General features: G+C 39.7%; 1 protein-coding gene across 4 annotated transcripts in view; it reads left to right on the top strand.

Moving 5' to 3' along the window:
- The window catches only part of LOC101169724 (cell adhesion molecule DSCAML1), a 62,347-nt gene that overhangs the window by 25,849 nt on the left and 16,418 nt on the right, over positions 1–20,080 (top strand). For all 4 annotated transcript variants that reach the window (XM_020708961.3, XM_011483622.4, XM_020708962.3 and 1 more), the window contains exons 4-11: positions 13,310–13,456; positions 13,539–13,817; positions 14,648–14,923; positions 15,017–15,313; positions 16,896–17,168; positions 18,158–18,442; positions 19,390–19,509; positions 19,599–19,775. In XM_020708961.3, the coding sequence (XP_020564620.1) occupies positions 13,310–13,456; positions 13,539–13,817; positions 14,648–14,923; positions 15,017–15,313; positions 16,896–17,168; positions 18,158–18,442; positions 19,390–19,509; positions 19,599–19,775 (1,854 nt within the window). The remainder of the gene's footprint in view (positions 1–13,309; positions 13,457–13,538; positions 13,818–14,647; positions 14,924–15,016; positions 15,314–16,895; positions 17,169–18,157; positions 18,443–19,389; positions 19,510–19,598; positions 19,776–20,080) is intronic.

Genomic DNA, 20,080 nt, shown 5'->3' with positions numbered 1-20,080 from the left:
GGTTTATTCAGACATACCTTTGGTTTGTCTGAAGATTAATAACCCCTCTTGTTAAAGTAAAATATGTCCAACACAAGAGGCCCTCAGCTCTCATCTGTTTGCCCAGCTGTTGGACAGGACAAGGTAAAAAAAAAAAAAAAAAAAAAAAAAAAAAAAAAAAAAAAAAAAAAAAAAAATCATAAATATATTATGCAGCAGGACAACCCCACACATAAAACCTAAGTCATTTGGCTGTATGGCCTTGTGGCCTCCACAAAGCTTTGATCTCAACATTATGATGTTTGTGTCTGAAGAGATAGAAAGATGTCAAAAAGCCCATATCCACAGAAGATCAGGGGTTAGTTCTCCAAGAACAACCTTCCAGCTGAGTTCCTTCAAAAACTGAAAAAGTGTACCTAGAAGGCCTGATGCTGTTTTGAAGGCAAAGGGTGGTCACACCAAATATTGATCTGATTTAGATTTCCTAATTTTACATCTTTTTTTCACACCTTCTGAAAACTTTTGAGTTTCATTAGTTTTTGGTGTTAAACTGCTCTTCTAACTCCATCCTCAATCATTAAGAAAAGTGAAAGTGTTGGAGCTTGTGTCATGGCTTAAAAAAGTGAGTGGAGGGTTTATGCGGCCTGGATTGGGGCTAAGAAATAGGATTTATGTAAAGAGGTTTTACTCATTTTCTCCCGCTTCCTTTCATTCTTTTGTTTAGGCTAACGGAAGACGGATTAGTGTAAAGGGATTACATCAGGCTCTACTAAGAAATTGTATTTAAGGAAATGGTTGTTTACTCAAGCTTCAGCAGCAGAAAGCAGTTCAAATCAGATTTTTCGGTCTTTGTATGTGACATTCTTTTTTTTCTGACCCTTGGTTTAAAAAAAATTTAAGTCTTAACTGTATTATGTCATCTTGTAGGGTTTTAACAAGTGAAAGCAGTAATTTAAGTAAAATATAACAAACAAAAAAAGCTATGTTAACACTGGTTAGTGTGGATGAAAAAAATGTGATCAAATGTGACACCATTGGTCATGCAGTTGTTCCTACATGACCTCTATCAGACCTATTGATCCATCTCACTATTTGCTGTCTAAACATACACAAAGGTCAAAACAACACTTCAGACTTGATTGGCTGCAGTGGAAGTGCAAATGTACAAAGTAGCAGGAATCAAAAAACATTCATGATGCAGAGAAATAAGAAAAACAGATGAAATTTGATAAACAAAAACATACCTCATCTTAGTGATCAGATGCAGCTTAATTGATGCTAATGTACCTAAAAAATCTTTGAGAATACAGCATCAACTTTTTACTTCTATACTTAGAAGACGTGGATGAGACAAATATTTTTTCTTGAAGAGAAGAAAGTTAACCTAACATGGAGGTGAATCTGTGCTGTGTGGAACCTCTAAAAGTGGAAATACCTGACTTTTGTGCAAGACTGCAGAACGATAATTGAACTGTTCTATGGAAAAAAAAATTGGGCATGTGAAGAGGTATTAACATTTGTACATCAGATTCTAATATGGTACAGATTATTTATCCTCTTTTTTATGCTGTAGTAACACGTTCAATAGTCTAGCAACAAATAAACTATCAATGAAGTTTTATTTTTAACTGAAGTTAAATGTGCAATTAGTAATAGTTTTATGATAATATATCAAAAGGAGAAAATGTTTGTTATAAATGCACTGATAGGTTTTTGTTTTAATGTAATGCCGACGTGGATTAAAACAATTAAAACACAAGGATTTTGGGGAGTTTACTGGGTCAGTCGAGTAAGGTTTGACACTTTTTTGTGCTATGGTTTGCTTTCACTCTGCGCTCTTGAAAGTGGACCAAACCATCAGGAAAGCACTTTCAAGACCTGCTTGTTTGGAATGGTATTGCCCAAAGACAGCATAGACAAGGAGGCAAAATGCATTTAAAAGTTTATTGTTCACCTTTCGGCATATCCCTTCAGGGATCGCCACAGCGAATCAGCTTTCAGATTCGCTGTGGCTGTTTGACAGAGATTTTTACGCTAGATACTCTTCCTGACACAACCTTTTGTTTTATCTGGGCTGGGGACCAGCACAGGGAAAAAAGAAAAAGCATAGAAAAGAATATAGGAGAAAAACTGCCTACTCTCAGTTTTACAGTCACATGCCCGTTTTATATGACTTCATCAATACACATTTCCTGACTTTGATTCTTCCAAAGTGCACTGTAGGATTTCTTTTCAAAATGCATTGTGCTCAGGTAATTTATCCTCTTCGGTTCACTTTTGCTCTTTGACCATCCTGATAGACTCTGTGTTTTATGATGTCACTGGGCTCATATCTCCCCTGTGATAAGCTTTCACCTGAACCATAACCCTATTTTAAGGTAGAACACACTTCACATTCGAGTTTAAATTGTTTTTTCCTCTGCCAAACAAAGAACCAAAGAGCTACACTACAGCTAGGTTCACACTGAACACAATTTGCGCAGCGAGGTCCACCAGTTTGATGCTAAGTCAATGTACAGATGGGATCATAAGCCCTGTCGTGCATTTTGAGTGTCAGCCGTGGCGCAGCAGTCTAGCAGCCATGTACTTCAGTGCAACTTTTTCAGAGTTCAAAAATCTAAACTTTTGGGTTGAATCACATCAACCAAACAGGGACTCAGTTTGGCTCATGACATGTTCATGTGGTAGAGTCCAAAACCAACATAGAGGGGAGTCTGACTGTTCTCCTCCTGAAACTTATAACATTTTTCTTATTTGTATGGAGACGACAATAAAAGGTCCTCTACTTTTATTCTAATTTTTATTTTTTCCTTCCTCTGACTAATGCGGGACAGTAAATCATCAAACTAGGTCACAGTGATGAAAGAAGTACCACTGGAACCGCCCTTCATTCAGACACAGCTCCTGGAGTAGATGGTGAACCTCACTGTATTGGAAGAATCTCTGAATGATCTCACGAATCCATACATGGAGGGATTGATTGCCAATGTTTATGTAGAGCTCTTCAAAATAAATAAACATCATCCGTGTCTTCCATGCATTGACTGTATATGAAATTTACAGATATACCTCACACTTCTATGTAGTGATGGAGCTAAAAACTTTTGGCAGTAGCCCCTCCCACACTTGTCTGGAGCAAAAGGTTTATGAACATATTTTTGGGCAAGCGTCAAACAGCCAATTTGACAAACGTCAGAGCAGAGACGGGGTCTCGAATTTGATGTGAAAATCGTATTGGGCGTTAATGTAGCATAACACTACCTTCCAGCCATCTAGGCCAAGTTGGCCCCATATGGTTTTTCTCCTACATTATCCATGGTGGCCTCACCTGTGTTTGCCCACATTGGCTTAAGTGGGCACTCAGTAGGGCAGCTGGTTAGTGTAGCGAGCCAGCCACCTGGTGGGAAGTGTAAAGAGCTAGTGAGGTGGGGCCACCATGGAGACTGGGGATAAACCCATTCGGGGCCCACATTTTCTGCCCACTTTTAAATCATATAGGGCCCACTTGGCCTTGCTGGCTGGACTGTTTGAGTAGCTGAAGCAAGGTCAGCTCACCAAACAACCACTAAACAGCATTTTACTTAAGACTGTCCCCAATCATTCCAAATGTAAAATGGCCCAACTTTCACAACAGAAAAGATAGTTTTATTCTGGTTTGAATCTTTTTTTTAACTTTTCTAACTAGAATTGATATCCAAGTCTTGGTTTTAGAGCCTGTAATCTTATTATTTTATATTTGAGACTGAAATGATGCTTTAATAGAGGCACAGCTTGTCACATGAAAGCGTAAAATCCTTAGGTCTGGTTGTCTTACTGGGCGATTTCTGACAACTATCATGCTTGTTTGTCATTTCTATCTGCCCATTTTTGTTTCGGTGACATTCGACCAAGACAACAACTATTCAGCCAAATTGTTAGAGTTAAATGAGCCCATTCCAAACTATTAGTTGACGTCACACAGGACCTGTCCATCTAGAAACAGGCACAGTTAGAAAAGAGTGTCTGATGCTGACTTTGATCCAGTGAGACAGTTCCTACAGGGCGGGGATACAAGAAAAGAACAAAGTAGGTTTTAAAATCTATTGATTCAGGATGTGCTGGATCTTTACAGAATGGGAGAAATTAGTGTTTGGCTGTAGTTTTCAAAAAATATATGACAAAACTTTTTAAATCAAAGTATTTGAAACAAGCAAATCTGTGTCTTAAAAAAATCAGTTTTCTGCTGGAGATTATATGTTAAATTTAATTTAAAAAAAGTAACTTTGATCCGGGGGTCATTTCATGGTCCTTTCTGGTAAACATGTTAAATCAGCGTGTGTTAGTGTGTGTGTGCCCATGCTGCAGTGTTTTTGTCTCAACCCCCCCCCCAGTCTGTCTCTGCCGGGCAATGACACTCCTCTGCCACCAGCACTCCAATAGGGAGAGACCAGGCAGTTCACTCAGCGCTGCTAATGCAGCTCACTGCCCAGGGCCATGGGCTAAGCTGGAGTACACTGTGTCACACACATAAACAGACGCACAATGAGACACACATATGATGGCAATCTGTGGGTCTCTTATCTGCAGCTATATCAAAACACGGTAATGGGGCAAAGGCCTTTGCCCACTGGATGTTTACTTCTCTGAGTAATCATTTTAAATTCCTGAAACCTTTGTGTTTATTCTTTATTACACCGATGATTAACAGTGGAAGTTTACATCTAGTGAGGGGTTGGACCGTGGTGGCACGTACAGCACCCTGTGTTGGGATGTGTGTGTGTGTGTGTGTGGTTTCTCTCTCGTGGGACTCTCATTATCACTGCTGTCCCAGATGTCACCAAGCACATGAAACACACGTCATGAATAATGGAGCCTTATTTCTACATCTCTCCCCAAATCTGTCCTATACACCCACCCCATTCCCCCTCCATCCTGCGCTCCCTCTGACGATTCCATTGATGCTTAATCTCCCCAGTGCTGCCTCTGTCTCTGATGGTCCATTTAGGTTTTTGTAGCATTGTTGGCCTGCCAGCTTGGGACGAGTTTAGGGGAAGAGCGTGGTTTTTCTCCAGCTTTAAGTTAGATCATACAACGCCTTTTGCGTGTAGTTTGTTCTATGTACATTCATTCAGGCTCAGGATGGGGTCCTCCATGGCATCCCCTCCCCCAGTGTTTACTGTTCAAAGTCACATAGGGCAAATTGGGACGGAGGAGTCAGTGGTGCAGAAGAAACATTGTCCCATCGCAGTGGAAACTGGACACTGCTCTCAATCTATTCTGTCTCATCCTCTTCTCTACCTCCACATTTGTCCTCACGTTGGGTTGCTGCACAACATGACACACAGGCCAGAGGTAGGGCAGGCAGAACATGATTGAAAGATGAGGTAAGAAGTCAGAATTGGTTAGGAAGGAGGACAGCAGTCAGGATTAGACAGTGAAGCGTGGCTTTTTAATGAAAACATGACAGAGCTGTGGTTTCTTCCAGTGTCTCGCATCCCGAACCCCTTTCAAGAAAATGAACAAGTGACAAGGAAGCGTGCAGGAGAAAAGAAGAGGAAGTAGAATGCAGCACAGATCCAGGCATTGCTCATGCAATGTAAGACTTCAGTGGCAGATGGAGTCACAATCAATGTGAGCTGTTTGGTCACGTTAACGACGTGTCTTAATAGGGCGGCACAGCCTCACAATGCACAATTGGTTGTTGGACATCATTTGTGCCAATAACGCCTGTTTTGAATATCAATGGAGGAGTTAAGAAGGTACCAATCATAAAAGTTAAGTTTGATAATAAAGCTGGGAAAGTGTACTTGTTCTGCTAGCTGACACCTGCTTCTACTTTAAATGTAGACAGAGAGAAAGAGGAAGGAGCCAAGGGAGGCAGGAGTGGGCTCCTGCTTTGAATACAGATTGAATCACCCCTTTTTTGCATAAAAAAGTGGAAAACACAGAGATGTTCTGTGTTGTTCCTCCTCCCTTATGAACCCTTCAATTTTTTTTGTTTTCTGGTCTTTGCATTTCTCTTTCTCGTTTTTCATTAAGCCATTTTGCCTGTTTTTCTGCTTTTAAACATTCCTCCACTGCTAATCTGAGCTGGTGCCATTTTCTGACTCCACTGTGCTAATTTTAACATGTAGTGTATTATTTTTTGTGCCAATAGGGACACATTTTTTGTCCTATTTTAATCCTTGTAGGTGTTTCTCTTTCACTCTGCATGTGTGTGTGTAACTACTATGATGTCTGCATTTGTGAGCATCAATACCCCAGCACAGGACAGAGTACCTCTTCAGAAAATGCTTTGTTATTTTTCTTTGCTCGTCTTTCTTCTGTGACAGTCACAGGTCTTTGATCTGGTCCTCCTCTCTTCTCCCTTCTCACCTTCTTTTTAAATTCTGCTCTGCAATTTACTGTTGAGAGCAAAGGTGTGAGGCAGAAATACAGAGTACAATTTTAATGAGTCACAATCAAAATACTAAAAAAATAAAGTCATTTTATTGATCGTGACAACAGTTCTAAACACACAATGTGGAGAAAGCTGAAGGTTTTTAGACCAAAAAAGAAAAACAGTTTTTAAGAGGAAGGACAAAACAAGTCTTGGATCCTGGAAAGTTGGATCCTACTTAAAAAATTATTTTGTTCATTCATCTTCTAAACCCGGTTTGCTTCGGTCCCCGGGGTCTATCCCGGTCACTCGTGGGCGAAGGCGGGGGGAATCCTGGACAGGTCAACAGTTGTCGCAGGGCCTGACTAAAAGTAGTATGTGAAATTTTGAGGAGGTAGTGTCGTCATCAAAAGTTTTATAGGTCAAAGTTCATTATTGTGCACAAATAAACTATAAGCTTTATGAGGCTAAAATTTTGGGGAAAATACAATTTTAATATATATTCATGTGGCAAACTTAAGAAGATTTTATGCTGCGGCCAACTTTGTGCTGAAGAACCAAGGAGAAACAGGACCGAGTGAAATTTGGCATACTGTAAATAAAGATGAATGCGATCCTATAAAAACGATGAAAGACATTTTTTTGTTTTTACTTGCCTAATGGGAAAAATATTCTTATCTCAGCGTGTTTGAAATGTCTGTTATTGGTTTTGATTGTGATCAGTAATCAGATTGATGAAGACTTTAGAGAATGATTTTAGATTCCTGTTAAAAAAAAGTTGCAGTTCGAGGGGTTTAAAGTTTGAGTTGTTACAGCTAAAATGCATTAATGCTTTATGTAGAGATTTAAGTAATTTCTAAATGTTTCAAAGAAATGTCACAAAGAAAACGGCAGATTCATGTCTGCAGACGTATGACTGATTGCCTTGCAACCACCCCTGGAACCTCAGCAGTTTGGTTTGCAGTTTGGAGTAAACAAGCCCCAAGATAGTCTTTATGAAAATTTTTGCCTTACTTATGTGAGTCAAAATATTTTAAATCAAATAGCATCTGATGGAATTTGACCCCTGATACAAACGCCTCTTCAGTCCTTTGTGTCAAAGATCAAATTTGAGCTCCTTGAAAGGGCACGAAAACTTAAAAAACAACCAAGACCTAATGTTTGATAATCCATCAACAGACTTTTTCAGGGAATATTCTTGGAATATGGGATTCAAAGAGAGTAGGTTTGTGAAAAATTGTCAGTAAAACAAGTGGGGATAACTTAAATTGTAAAATAAAGTGTATGAGAAAGTGATCTTATTTAACCGGGAAGGAAAGAAATTATGTTGTTTTATACAGAAAGCCATACAGAACTTAGTGTATTTTTTTAGTTTGAAAGTTTTTATTATTCTTATTTTTCAGTACTTCTAACTTCTACAACTGACCCAAGAACATAGAGGTTAATGTATTCCAGTCATCCTTAATGATCGTAAACCCTTATCTGTTTAATTTGTGACAAAAGTACACAGGAGTCTTAAAATAATGGCAGTGTGAAGACCCTAGCAACAGGGAGAGGATGAAGAAAGCATGAGGGTAGGAGGAGGGGGGATGCAGAACATCAATAAATAATGGCCCCTCTGAGGAGGTGGAAATATGGGCCTCGTTATCTTTGCACTGACGCCTTCATTTGCATGTGAGAAAATAAGGCTGCTACCTATGCACCATGCACACACTTCTGGACTCACATGGACTTCAGTTCATTTACTATTTATAGACCATGTTTCCTTTATTCTTATTCTCTCCAATAAATTTAGGCTGGCATCAGTTTGCCTGTTCCTTCCTTGGAATTCATCATAGCGACACATCTGTTGTGTTGGGTGACTACTCGGCTGCCATTTTGTTGGATTGAAGGAATTAAATCGAAGATGGTTTCTTCACCCATAAACGAGGTGTTTTCTGGTGACGTTCATTAGTAATTCATTGTTTTTCATTCAAAACATTTGCATACATGTTCAGTGAGGATGATTTTAGTTTGATTTGGATTAAACAAATGTGTGAAGTCTAGTTAGTCTAGTGCACACTAACTTGAGAAATGTTCACACAAAGTCACTTACATTTACACCACATGTACTTTTTGTCCAAATATTACTTTGGTTTATTGAAAAAAGGAATGTAGAAACGTCCACATTACAGATTAAGACACTTGGTTACAATCTGTATATATGCTAAGTTATTTTTAAAAATCACCTATTACACATTAAAAAACAAAAATGGTTTTATGTATGCAAACCATTGGACTTTTTAAACATTCATAGTTAATAAAAAGCTTTGTGAAAAATTTCTAACTTCTGCATGTTTTTTAAATTGTGTGAATAAGAACAAAAAAATTAATTTAAGAAAACATAAAAGCTATAAAGTCTTATTTTTAGAGTTTTAAAAACTATTTGGTTTCCCCAAATTGAGAAAAGAAAAAAGCCTCAACATGCAATAAAAAATGGTTTCTTAGGCCTTTTTTTAAGTGCCCAGAAAACATTTAAATGTTCAAATGTAGGATAAATGGCAGTTTTTTATATGAGTTTGCTGGAGTTTATGTGAGTAAGCGACTAATAGAGCAATGTGTGCAAAACTATCATTTATTTTCTGCCAACATGCATGCCTCTCCACATTTTGCTGCAGCTGTGTGTGCATTTGTCTGTGTGATGCACATCGGCTCTGTTTCTCATTATCCAGTCAAGTCAGCATGAATAAAAGCTGAGGGAGCACAGTGATTTAGGATTTAGAAATTAATATTTCAGTCTGTCTGCCACTACAGACGGAAAACAAGAGGCGAAGGAAAGGGTGAGAAAGAGGATTAAAACATAGAACACGGGAGTTTGTACAAAGATGTGAAAGAGAGTGGTATTAAGATGAGTTATTTTGTGAAAACACAACCCAGTAACAGACAGCTACACACAGTTGCGTAATCAGCATTGTTTCAGGGGCTGCGGTTGGGATGAATTTAGTCCTTTGCTAAGGGCAAAGACAAAATAGTGGGGCTGTGACAGATCCAGCTGACTCCCCCTCCTCGCCAGCTTCTCTGCCTGTGTCAGTGTTGTGACAGGCAAGTCTTGGGTGTTGTGGGAGTAGCAGTCTTAAGGTGCTCATTATCCTGTAAGGCTTCATTCTGGGGGGCAAACAAAGGCAGCTGGAAAATTGCATCCTGTACCCCCTCTCGGGTCAGGCAGAATATTTCATGCAAACACATGTCCGTCGCTGTGCAAGTGTTCAGCTTTGTGGATGAAATATTGATGCTGATAAACACACACACAAAAACTCTCAACAACAGCAAAGGCATAGTTTGGACTGAGATTTCCATGCAGGTGGAGGATAAAGGCTCAAAAACATAAACCTATTGTTTTAGTGCAGTCAGTTCTAAACATGTCACACTTACTATGAACTGCTGGATTTTACTTATAACAAGATTGCACACAATGAATTGAGATTGTTTAGCACCAAGAATTTGTGAATGATTCTTACTATTTTATGTTTATTTAAAAAAAACATGTTTTGTGTCAGTTTTTCCTGCTGTCACTTTAAGCCTGTTACATTGACATTTCTGTAAAGAAGAATGCGTATTTTGACCAATGCCTCATTTATGGCAAGCTGATGGAACATTTAAACTCAATGGCTATGTCCGAATTTCTTCAGTACTCACTGCACTAAATACTGCGTTGGCCATTTTGTTGTGCTTTCTGAATCTATAATTCCTAAATTGAGTGCCCTAGAAATCTCCCAGAAATCTCTGTCATAAATCAGTGCGCATCGATGCTCACTAGATTGGCAAAGAGACCTCAATGCATTGCGTTTGAACAATTTTTGCAAACAAAATTTATTTAAATGTATTTTTATTAAAATATTGTTTTCATCTTCAGAACACAGTTCATTCATAAATGGTTGTTGCGAAACGCTCATATCAGTTATATTTTCCCTTCGTGAAATCGATGACATCATGTTCGCCATTTAAAAAAAATTAATAAACAGTGAGCATGGTGTCTGAATTGCTTTTAAAATCCAGGGCACATCATAGTCCCGCATTATATAGTTTTTTAGTAGTTAAAGATTAGGGTGGGAATTCAGGCACAGCCAATGTTTCCGCACTGATATAAGGTGAACCAAACTATAAAGTGCATTACGTAAGACACAAGAATAAGAGAGAAGTCCGTCAGTCAGTCAGACTTTATGTTGCTGAATTCACAGTAACTCCAGAACTTGTGTATAAAAGGCAAATTGTTAGTTGCGTTAGCATATTAACAATAACTGTGACTCCCAACCTTGTTTGCAACAGACTGGTACCACCATAGCAAACATTACTATGAATACACTAGCTCTCAACCTTGTTAGTAAAGTAAAAAAGATCAACTCGTAAAAAAACAGCTTGACGTTTTGACAGAGCGCAGTGTTTCTCTCAAAATCGCTTTGGCATCAGTAAACACAACCAGAAGTTTGAAAACAAAATAAGACTTTTAAGTTCACCATAAAGTTCAGAAAATACAGTAGAAACAAATGGACTTGAAATATAGAAAAATCTCTGTATCCTATCAGGTTTCCAGAAACAGAATTAGACCTATGCACATTTTTTTTTAGGAAACTGAACATGAAAATATAAAAAAGCATTACTTGTGTATATAACTAAGTAAACAGTTAAAAAAAATAATAATGTGATGATTCTGATGAATATGGCAGACAGATTGCATTAGAATGGAATCAAGTTACACTTTAAGTAGTTTTTATCGCCATAGTATGGATTGCATGGTAATATTCCATTAGCACACCTTAAATATTCAACATTCAAACAGATTGGTGATAATAGAACGATGTAGTGGAATCATCCTTTGTGTGCAGTGGGACACAGTCTGTTGTTTAGGAGTGGGTTTGGTGACCGCTGTGTGTCCTCCAGGTCTTGACACAGTGCCAAATTTCAGGAGGTAGCTTTATTAGGAAGGTAGTGCCAACTGTTCTAGCAGCTGTTTGTTGTTAGCACAATAGGGTTTTGCAATAAGCACAATGTATTTGTACCAGTCATCATCGAACGTGTGTGTGGGGGGTACAGCTATTTTTTTTTTTTTGCTTTTTGTGACTAGTGCATCTTTGGTTTACATAAATATTAATTCAAATTACAAAAATAAACATCTGAGGACATCTGAGTTAAGTCAGCAAGTGAATTTGTGTTTTACATTTGTACACTATATTCCAAAGTCTCTGAAAGGTGAGGCCAGGCTGACTGTGTTAGTGTAGAAAGGTTCAGGAAACAACTTGTTGGGAGCAGCTTTGCAGTTAATTTGCTTGCATTTTGAAGATCCAGTAAAATGACAAGCGAGTGCAAGCTATTAGGAGAAATTAGCTCAGTAGAAAATACAGTCGCAGGAAAGAGAAGTGGCTTAGTGTGGTTTGCTGCTGCAGAGATGGCAGACCTGACATGCTCTGTTTATGGTTGTGTTTTCTAGAGAAATGCAAATTTGATTGCATACATTTTAGCTTTTTCTGCTGACTTACCTAAACTGCATTACTTTTATCGACACCATGAGGGTCAACAGTCACTGTTTACTTACTTACTGGATGTTCTAATTAGTAAAGAATGCATTAGATACCATAATTAGCTAGCAATAGGTAATGTTGGCTATATCAGCTAAATGTCCGTGTATTTCAATATATTAAAAATGATTTTTAATGTGAAGATGTGTCTAAGAGAGCAAAACATTACCTTTTCTTTGTGGCCATGTGTGGTGAAAAAAAATCTTAAAGTCCAACTCTGATCATCTTTTGGTCTATTTTCAAAGTGTTCCCAGCGGTCTTTGAATTATTAATATGCTTTTTTTAGCCAAAACATATGTTATCTCCTTTGTCGTGCTTCATGACAGTTAAAAGCAACGCAGTAACAGACGTCGTCACATCAACCCAATGCATCATGGGACTTGTAGTGAAATGCAGTGGTGCTGATGCCAGATAGAAATACATCTCTGAGCTTCAGTATTTTATTCACTTTTTACACGACCTGACATTGGATCCCACTGGAAGCTACTAGGGGTGCTCAGATGATCAGTGTGGATCACTAGCCCTGATCCTGCACAAACGTGTGCTGCAGATTGCCCCTTTCCCCCCTCCTTCTCTTTCTCTACCCGCTCATCATTTGTCCATTCAGATTGAATGCAATTTGTGCATCAAATTTGCGTCCTCCACCTTTGTTTTAACATGCGTCAAAGTAGCTACTTGACGTTTGTCCAAAAATTTGTTTTCTCGCCCTCCTTCTTATGAAAGACACGCAAGATGCTGAGAGAACTGGTGCATTTATTTTGAAGAGCTCCACAAAGCTGTCGACAAACTATTCAGACTACTACCAGTGTGCCTCGGCACACTGGTAGTAGTCTGTTGCCGTAGTTTCTGCGGCAACAGTTCATTAGAAATTCACCTCTGAATTGTGGGCATGACTGTTCAGTAAACCCGTCCCCATATCCCATCATCCAACTATTTACATGCTCTCTATCTAGTTCACAGCCCCTCACAACCCTGACCTAACATTACTGGTGCAACAAAAATGCCTTGCAAAATAGGAGTTATCCAGCCATGTAGTTTCCAGCCTGTTCAGATGAGAAAAACGAAGACGGACATGGATTTAACCATATACAAGTCAATGCCTTGGAATGGAGCAGAGCATTAGCTTGAAGCCTGCTGTTTTAGGTCAGATGAGATGTTTTTAAATATTTAAGTGTGATAGACAGATTCAATTCCTGTATGATAAAGACCCTCAAGAGTTTTTGTTTTGTTTTTGTGGTTTTTTTTGACCAGCTAAATGTAGTACTATGTCTGTGAAGGCTCTAAATGATTTGGGTTTTTCATCACAAGTTTGTGTTCTTCAGGGCAGCTTTCAATGTTTATCTAGAAGTTGTGTCCATTGAAGTTGCTTCCTCAGGTCTGGTTGCTCTGGTAACTTGCTGTTAAATGTGGTTTATTTCAGGTAACAGATTTTCGCTGACCTCCTTTGGAGCTCTTTACATCTCTGACGTTCAGAAAGAGGATGCCCTCTCTACATATCGGTGCATCACCAAGCATAAGTACAGTGGCGAGACGCGGCAAAGCAATGGAGCCAGGCTGTCAGTCATGGGTGAGGAGTCATTCATTGTTCCTGTCAGTTTTTACCCTTTTGTAAAAAGAAAGCACAAATTAACCCTATCCTCGCCTTGCAGACCCCAATGAATCCTCACCCACTATACTGGATAGTTTCCAAGCAGGGGAAGTGCATGCAGGCCAGAGCATCGAGCTCCCCTGCATAGCAGGTGGTTATCCTACACCCACTGTGCGCTGGCTGAAAGATGGTCGCCCGCTGCCTTCAGATGCCCGTTGGACACGGCGCTTGACAGGGTTGACCATCAGTGACCTGAGGCAGGAGGACAGCGGCAGCTACGCCTGCGAGGTCACCAACAGCTTTGGCTCCAAGGAGGTGTCTGGACAGCTTCACGTTATCGGTGTGTGGGTGCCACTTCACACGTAACCTGACAGACCAACACATTGTACTCTTGATGAATAAACCTGGCAGAAGGTCCCTCTCATAAATGCTTTAGGTTTGAAGCAGAACATTACAGTTTGTCTGTAACTAATGCATGCGAGCTGCTCGATGCCTCATCAGATCAGACCTCAGAAAGAGAGACAGGTCAGTAAATCGTCTGGGCTAACTCCATAACATAGCTGCCAGCTCCGTTCACCATCATTGAGAGGGACGGTGAGGAAAATAAAAATGAGGGGTCATGCAAGAGACATCCAGACAGTGCTGGAATGAAATTATCTGGAATGTAATAACACTATAATAACAGCAGCTGAGATGAATTGTGAGAAGTATGCGAAGACACAGAAGAAGAGACAGAGAGAAGGGTGCAGGAGTGGGGTTTGCCAGTGGGCACATCATGGCAGCCATCTCTGTGACTTTGACAGGGCAGGGGGGTTGGGAGGCACAGAGATGCCCCCCAGCATTCACCACCAGCTGCCTTATTGCTCACTGACATTTGTACACATACACACATGTCCACATTCCCTTTAATACACACACAAGTGGACGGAGATGTGAAGAGATATCTCCAGCTGCTTTTTTAATGAGTGTGTCGAAGTGATGGAGTCACCGCTGCTGATGTTCCCCCCTGCATCCTTCTTATTTCAATGTAAACACGTTTTGAATACATGAATCAGAGCACTATCAGCTGAGTCAAGTGAACTTAGTTTCAATTTAATGAGATGCAGATAAATACCAACCAAATGATTTACATTCAGATCGGTTATGTGACGTTATTCATCTTTCCCTCAGATCCTCTGCGGGTGACCTTGTCTCCGAAGAATTTAAAAACTGGCATCAGTAGCACACTGTTCTTCACGTGCACTGTGGAGGGCTCTCCAGAATACACCATCACCTGGTACAGGAACACACAGCCCATCATCTCAGACCAGCACATCTCCATCCAGGGACAACACAACGACACCCTCCAGATCACTGCTGCACAGAAGTTCCACTCTGGAGCCTACCAGTGCTTCGCATCCCGAAAGGGCCACACTGCTCAGGACTTTTCCATTATTTTACTAGAGGGTATGGATGGAAACTGTCAACAAAAAGCAATTTAATAAAGCTCTGCTAAATTTTGGCTTCATGAGTCTTTCTTCTGTGTTTCACTCCTTTCAGATGGTACTCCTCGAATTGTGTCTTCCTTCAGCGAGCGGGTGGTAAACCCCGGTGAGCCCTTCTCGCTCATGTGTGCCGCCAAAGGAGCCCCACCCCCTTCAATTACCTGGACGTTGGATGATGAGCCCGTGGTGCGAGATTCCACTTACAAAACCAGCCAGTACACTCTGTCTGATGGTCTGACGGTGTCGCACGTCAACGTCAGCAGCCCGCTCATCCGGGATGGGGGAGTGTATCGTTGCGTCGCACGCAACTCGGCCGGTAGCGCCGAGTACCAAGCGCGCATAAACGTAAGAGGTGCCTGTCTGCTTTTCAATATAAATGCACTCTACACCTGATTTTTCACAAACATACAGGGCTTAGTGACATCTATCTATCTATCTATCTATCTATCTATCTATCTATCTATCTATCTATCTATCTATCTATCTATCTATCTATCTATCTATCTATCTATCTATCTATCTATCTATCTATCTATCTATCTATCTATCTATCTATCTATCTATCTATCTATCTATCTATCTATCTATCTATCTATCTATCTATCTATCTATCTATCTATCTATCTATCTATCTATCTATCTATCTATCTATCTATCTATCTATCTATCTATCTATCTATCTATCTATCTATCTATCTATCTATCTATCTATCTATCTATCTATCTATCTATCTATCTATCTATCTATCTATCTATCTATCTATCTATCTATCTATCTATCTATCTATCTATCTATCTATCTATCTATCTATCTATCTATCTATCTATCTATCTATCTATCTATCTATCTATCTATCTATCTATCTATCTATCTATCTATCTATCTATCTATCTATCTATCTATCTATCTATCTATCTATCTATCTATCTATCTATCTATCTATCTATCTATCTATCTATCTATCTATCTATCTATCTATCTATCTATCTATCTATCTATCTATCTATCTATCTATCTATCTATCTATCTATCTATCTATCTATCTATCTATCTATCTATCTATCTATCTATCTATCTATCTATCTATCTATCTATCTATCTATCTATCTATCTATCTATCTATCTATCTATCTATCTATCTATCTATCTATCTATCTATCTATCTATCTATCTATCTATCTATCTATCTATCTATCTATCTATCTATCTATCATTGCAACGTACTTGCATACAGTTTAAGAAGAGACACAAGTGAGCTTTCAAACTTTTAAAAGTTGATCAACGTTTTGGGTAACCTTCTAGGGACATATAGCTGGAGTTTTTGGCCCGTCGTTCCTTTACTCTTTTGTGTCGTCATGCAAGATTTATTTCTTAATGCCTGCCTAAAACCCTTCAATGCCTGGAAAACCCAAAAACTCGTAGCACCAGTACAGGTCAACCTCATACAAGTGCACATGTTCAGAGTCCTGCAAACATTTAACTTTTCGCTCCCGAGCGTTGTGGTGGCTGTTTTGCTTTATGGCTGATCAGCAGATCATAGTCTCTACAGATACCAGCCTGAGGAATTACTTAAAGATTAAAACAATTATTTTTATAAGAAAAAATGTGTCTTTTTAAACTGTATGCAAATTTCTCGTTTCAACTTTGTTAAACATAATAAACTAATTGTTTCCTAATATACTATAGATAATCAGAGTAGAAAAAAACAGCAAATATTTACAGACTCTTGTAAAATGGGCTAAACTAACCCTCCTGTCCACATTTCAACACATCCCAATCACTCTTTTCCCCTCAACCTTTATTTCTCTTATCTCCGTGGCTACACCCTCTTATTCTGCCATGACCTCTGTCACCTCATCTGCCTTTTCTCCTGCCTCGTGTCTTTTTTTGGTCTCCTCCCTCCATCCCCTCCCTCTCTTCCCTGTGTCTCCAGGTCCACCTCGAATAAGACCCATGCGAGATATCACTGCAGTGGCGGGCAGAAACACCTATATCACATGCCGTGTGATTGGGTACCCGTATTATTCCATAAAGTGGTTGAAAGACGGCATGCAGCTACCTGATAATCATCGTCAAATGGTGTTTGAGAATGGCACCCTGAGGCTTACAGATGTGCAGAAGGGTGCTGACGAGGGGACGTACTTGTGTAGTGTTTTGATCCAACCCCAAGTCTCCATTAACCAGACCGTCCATGTCACTGTTAAAGGTAAGCATACACACAAGACTGAAAGAGTCTTTATAAATACTCATATTAATAAAACTGTAGCCTAGCACAGTTGTGCCACCCTGGACAAGCCCGATCTCTTCTGATCTGGAAGCTAAGCAGAGTTGGGAGACCACCTGGGACTACCAGGTGCTGTGAGTTAGTGCAACCACATGGGGGTGCTTCCTAGTGTTTCCATACCTGGAGAATTGGGTCGGAAATGGCGTCCACTGAGAAACTGAAGCTAAATCACGTCTCAGAATCGTGGGATGTTTCCCAGTGGCAACCCTGAAGTTAGCTGTACATAAATTATTGCCATATTTCTGTGTTTTGTCAGAACCAATCTTTCAATTTTAGTCATGGCCAAAATGAAGAATATGTGATGTATTTAAAAAAAAATTAAAAAGAGGAAAAATTGGCATGTTCCTTTCTGTCTTTTATCGGTTTCTTTACCTTCCTCAACAACCGTTGGTAAAATCATTGTAAAATAGGTCAAGAGTTCCAAACATAGGTGTAACTAGAGGCAGCACACGCCATCTCAGTCAGAATTGTCCAGTGCTCATTCAGAGATTGTCACTGGTTTTAGGTTTCAGAGGCTTCTGTCTGCATGTTATTTAGTTTGTGAGTTAAGAAACGGCGGCAGCTGCAGAGGTGTTTATGGGCGTGTGCATGCGCCTGAGTCTGAGTGTGTCTCTGATTTAATTAGATGAATAATAATGAAGCCTAGATTAAATCCCCCAGATGTCTCAGCTGTAGTACCCCCACCTCAACCTCCATTACTATGGCAACAGAATGACTTCTCCCTGCCAATTGGACTCTAACCAGAGCAGCTATTATGGGCTGCAGAAGCTGGGGGGCTGGAAGGGGTGGTGGCCAAGTGAGGCCCACTGGCCAATGACTTTTTCTGTCTCTTTTAGCTTAACTCCAGATGGCCATGTTGCCACATCTATTGGTGCCTTTATTCCACTGATTTTCTCTCTGTCTTCCCCCAGTACCGCCGCTCATCCAGCCCTTCGATATCCCCTCTACCTCAGTGGGGAAGCTCATGTACATTGCCTGCGTGGTGTCTTCTGGGGACATGCCCATACGCATCACTTGGCACAAAGACGGTCAGCTCATCGTGCCAGGCTACGCCTCTGGCGTCGGAATTGAGACCAAAGAGTTCATGAGCTCCCTGCAGATCTCCAAGGTGACACTGAAGCACAACGGAAACTACACCTGCATCGCCAGCAACGCCGCTGCTACAGTCAGCTGGGAGAGGCAGCTGATTGTTACTGGTGAGAGTGAAATAAGGGAGGATGTGAATGAACTGAGGTTGTTCAACCCCTAAGAAACTTGAAGGCTCTTACCTTTTTACACCTTTGCTAAATTAAAAGAATAAATTCTAATATCATTAGCATCTCAACCATATTTTCAATTATGTACTCCTACGGGGGAACTTTGTCGACAAGAAAGCAATAAAATAATTATAAAATTGGAAATGGATTGGTGGCATTAAAACAATTTCTCAAAGAAAGAAAAACTTTTTTAGATTCTCAGAATTCCTCACTTAGGGGATTTCACATGAACGAATTAGAAATGAAATTAAAAAAACTAAAGACTGAAGAACAATGGATTGATTACTTTATTATAAATTGAAACAGCTCAAATTAATTATCAAATGAATAACGTGGCAGTCTTTTACATGCTCAGAACTGGCTTTGGACTCTAAGGATCCTCTGAATGAAAAACTTATTTAATGATAGGGAATATTTATGAAATTATAGTTTTTAGTGATTTTCTTTTACCAATGATTTTAAAGAATATTTTTAAAAAAGTTGCACCCGTAATGCCGTTAAATATCCCCAAGCTACATGTGTGCATGCTTAGTTTAAGTACCACTAGTTTGGAAGATACATGTGCATGTGTTATTTCTTTTGTTTAAAATGCGCTCTTAATTTACTTTGGAATGTAAAAACAAATTATAATAAATTCATTTATTTCTAAAGGAAAACCAAATCTAAATCTAAAAAGTAACTAGGTTCCTGTGCAAACTCCCAAAAACACTTGGTATGTTCATAAGTCCTGTCTTAGGGTGCCCCGTGTTGCAGAGTAGGTATTCAAACCTTATGCTGCAACTGCAGATGTTTAGATTTCATCCACAGAACCGAATTAGCTAGAATTTTCCTGAAATAGAAAAGGATTGAAGAAGCCCTGGTTCTGAATGCATTCTTTTGGTTCGTAGTCCCACCCCGTTTTGTGGTGCAGCCTAACAACCAGGACTGCATATATGGAAAGGCCGGAGTCCTGAACTGCTCAGTGGAAGGTTATCCACCTCCAAAAGTCATGTGGAAACACGCTAAAGGTAAAGTTGGCATTTCAAACATCACACAACCAAAGACAAATGTTGATGCTCATATGCTTATTTAGGGGTTTTTGTTTTTTTTTCTGCAGGAGTTGGAAACCCACAGCAGTACCATCCAGTCCCACTCACTGGCCGCATCCAGATCATGACAAATGGCTCTTTGCTCATTCGACATGTTCTTGAGGAAGACAGAGGGTACTACCTCTGTCAGGCCTCTAATGGTGTGGGCTCAGACATCAGTAAAAGCATGATCCTCACTGTCAAGAGTAAGTGTCAGTCATTGTTGGAGGGTTTTGTATTTTTTGTCTTTTTTTTTGGCATGATCCTGCACTCGACTTTAGAACTACCTTTCCTGGATAGTACAGACATAAACCTTAGGTTTTTTGGACAGGAAAGAAAACCTCTTTGATGCACTTTTCCCCCAAGCTAGTGTGGCCACTAAAACAAAATCTTGTCTCTTTACAGCACACCCTCAACTGAAATTGTCTTTTTCATTGATCTATGAATGCTGGCTGTCATGTTATGGGCATGGTGGAGGAAAGAGGTAGATGAATAGGTTATGATGAATCAA

Source organism: Oryzias latipes, chromosome 14 (genome assembly GCF_053564925.1).
Source record: "Oryzias latipes strain Hd-rR chromosome 14, Olatipes_Hd-rR_3.1".
NCBI lineage: Eukaryota > Metazoa > Chordata > Actinopteri > Beloniformes > Adrianichthyidae > Oryzias > Oryzias latipes.
Note: the sequence above shows the minus strand (reverse complement) of the source record. Positions and strands in the feature narration are given on the sequence as shown.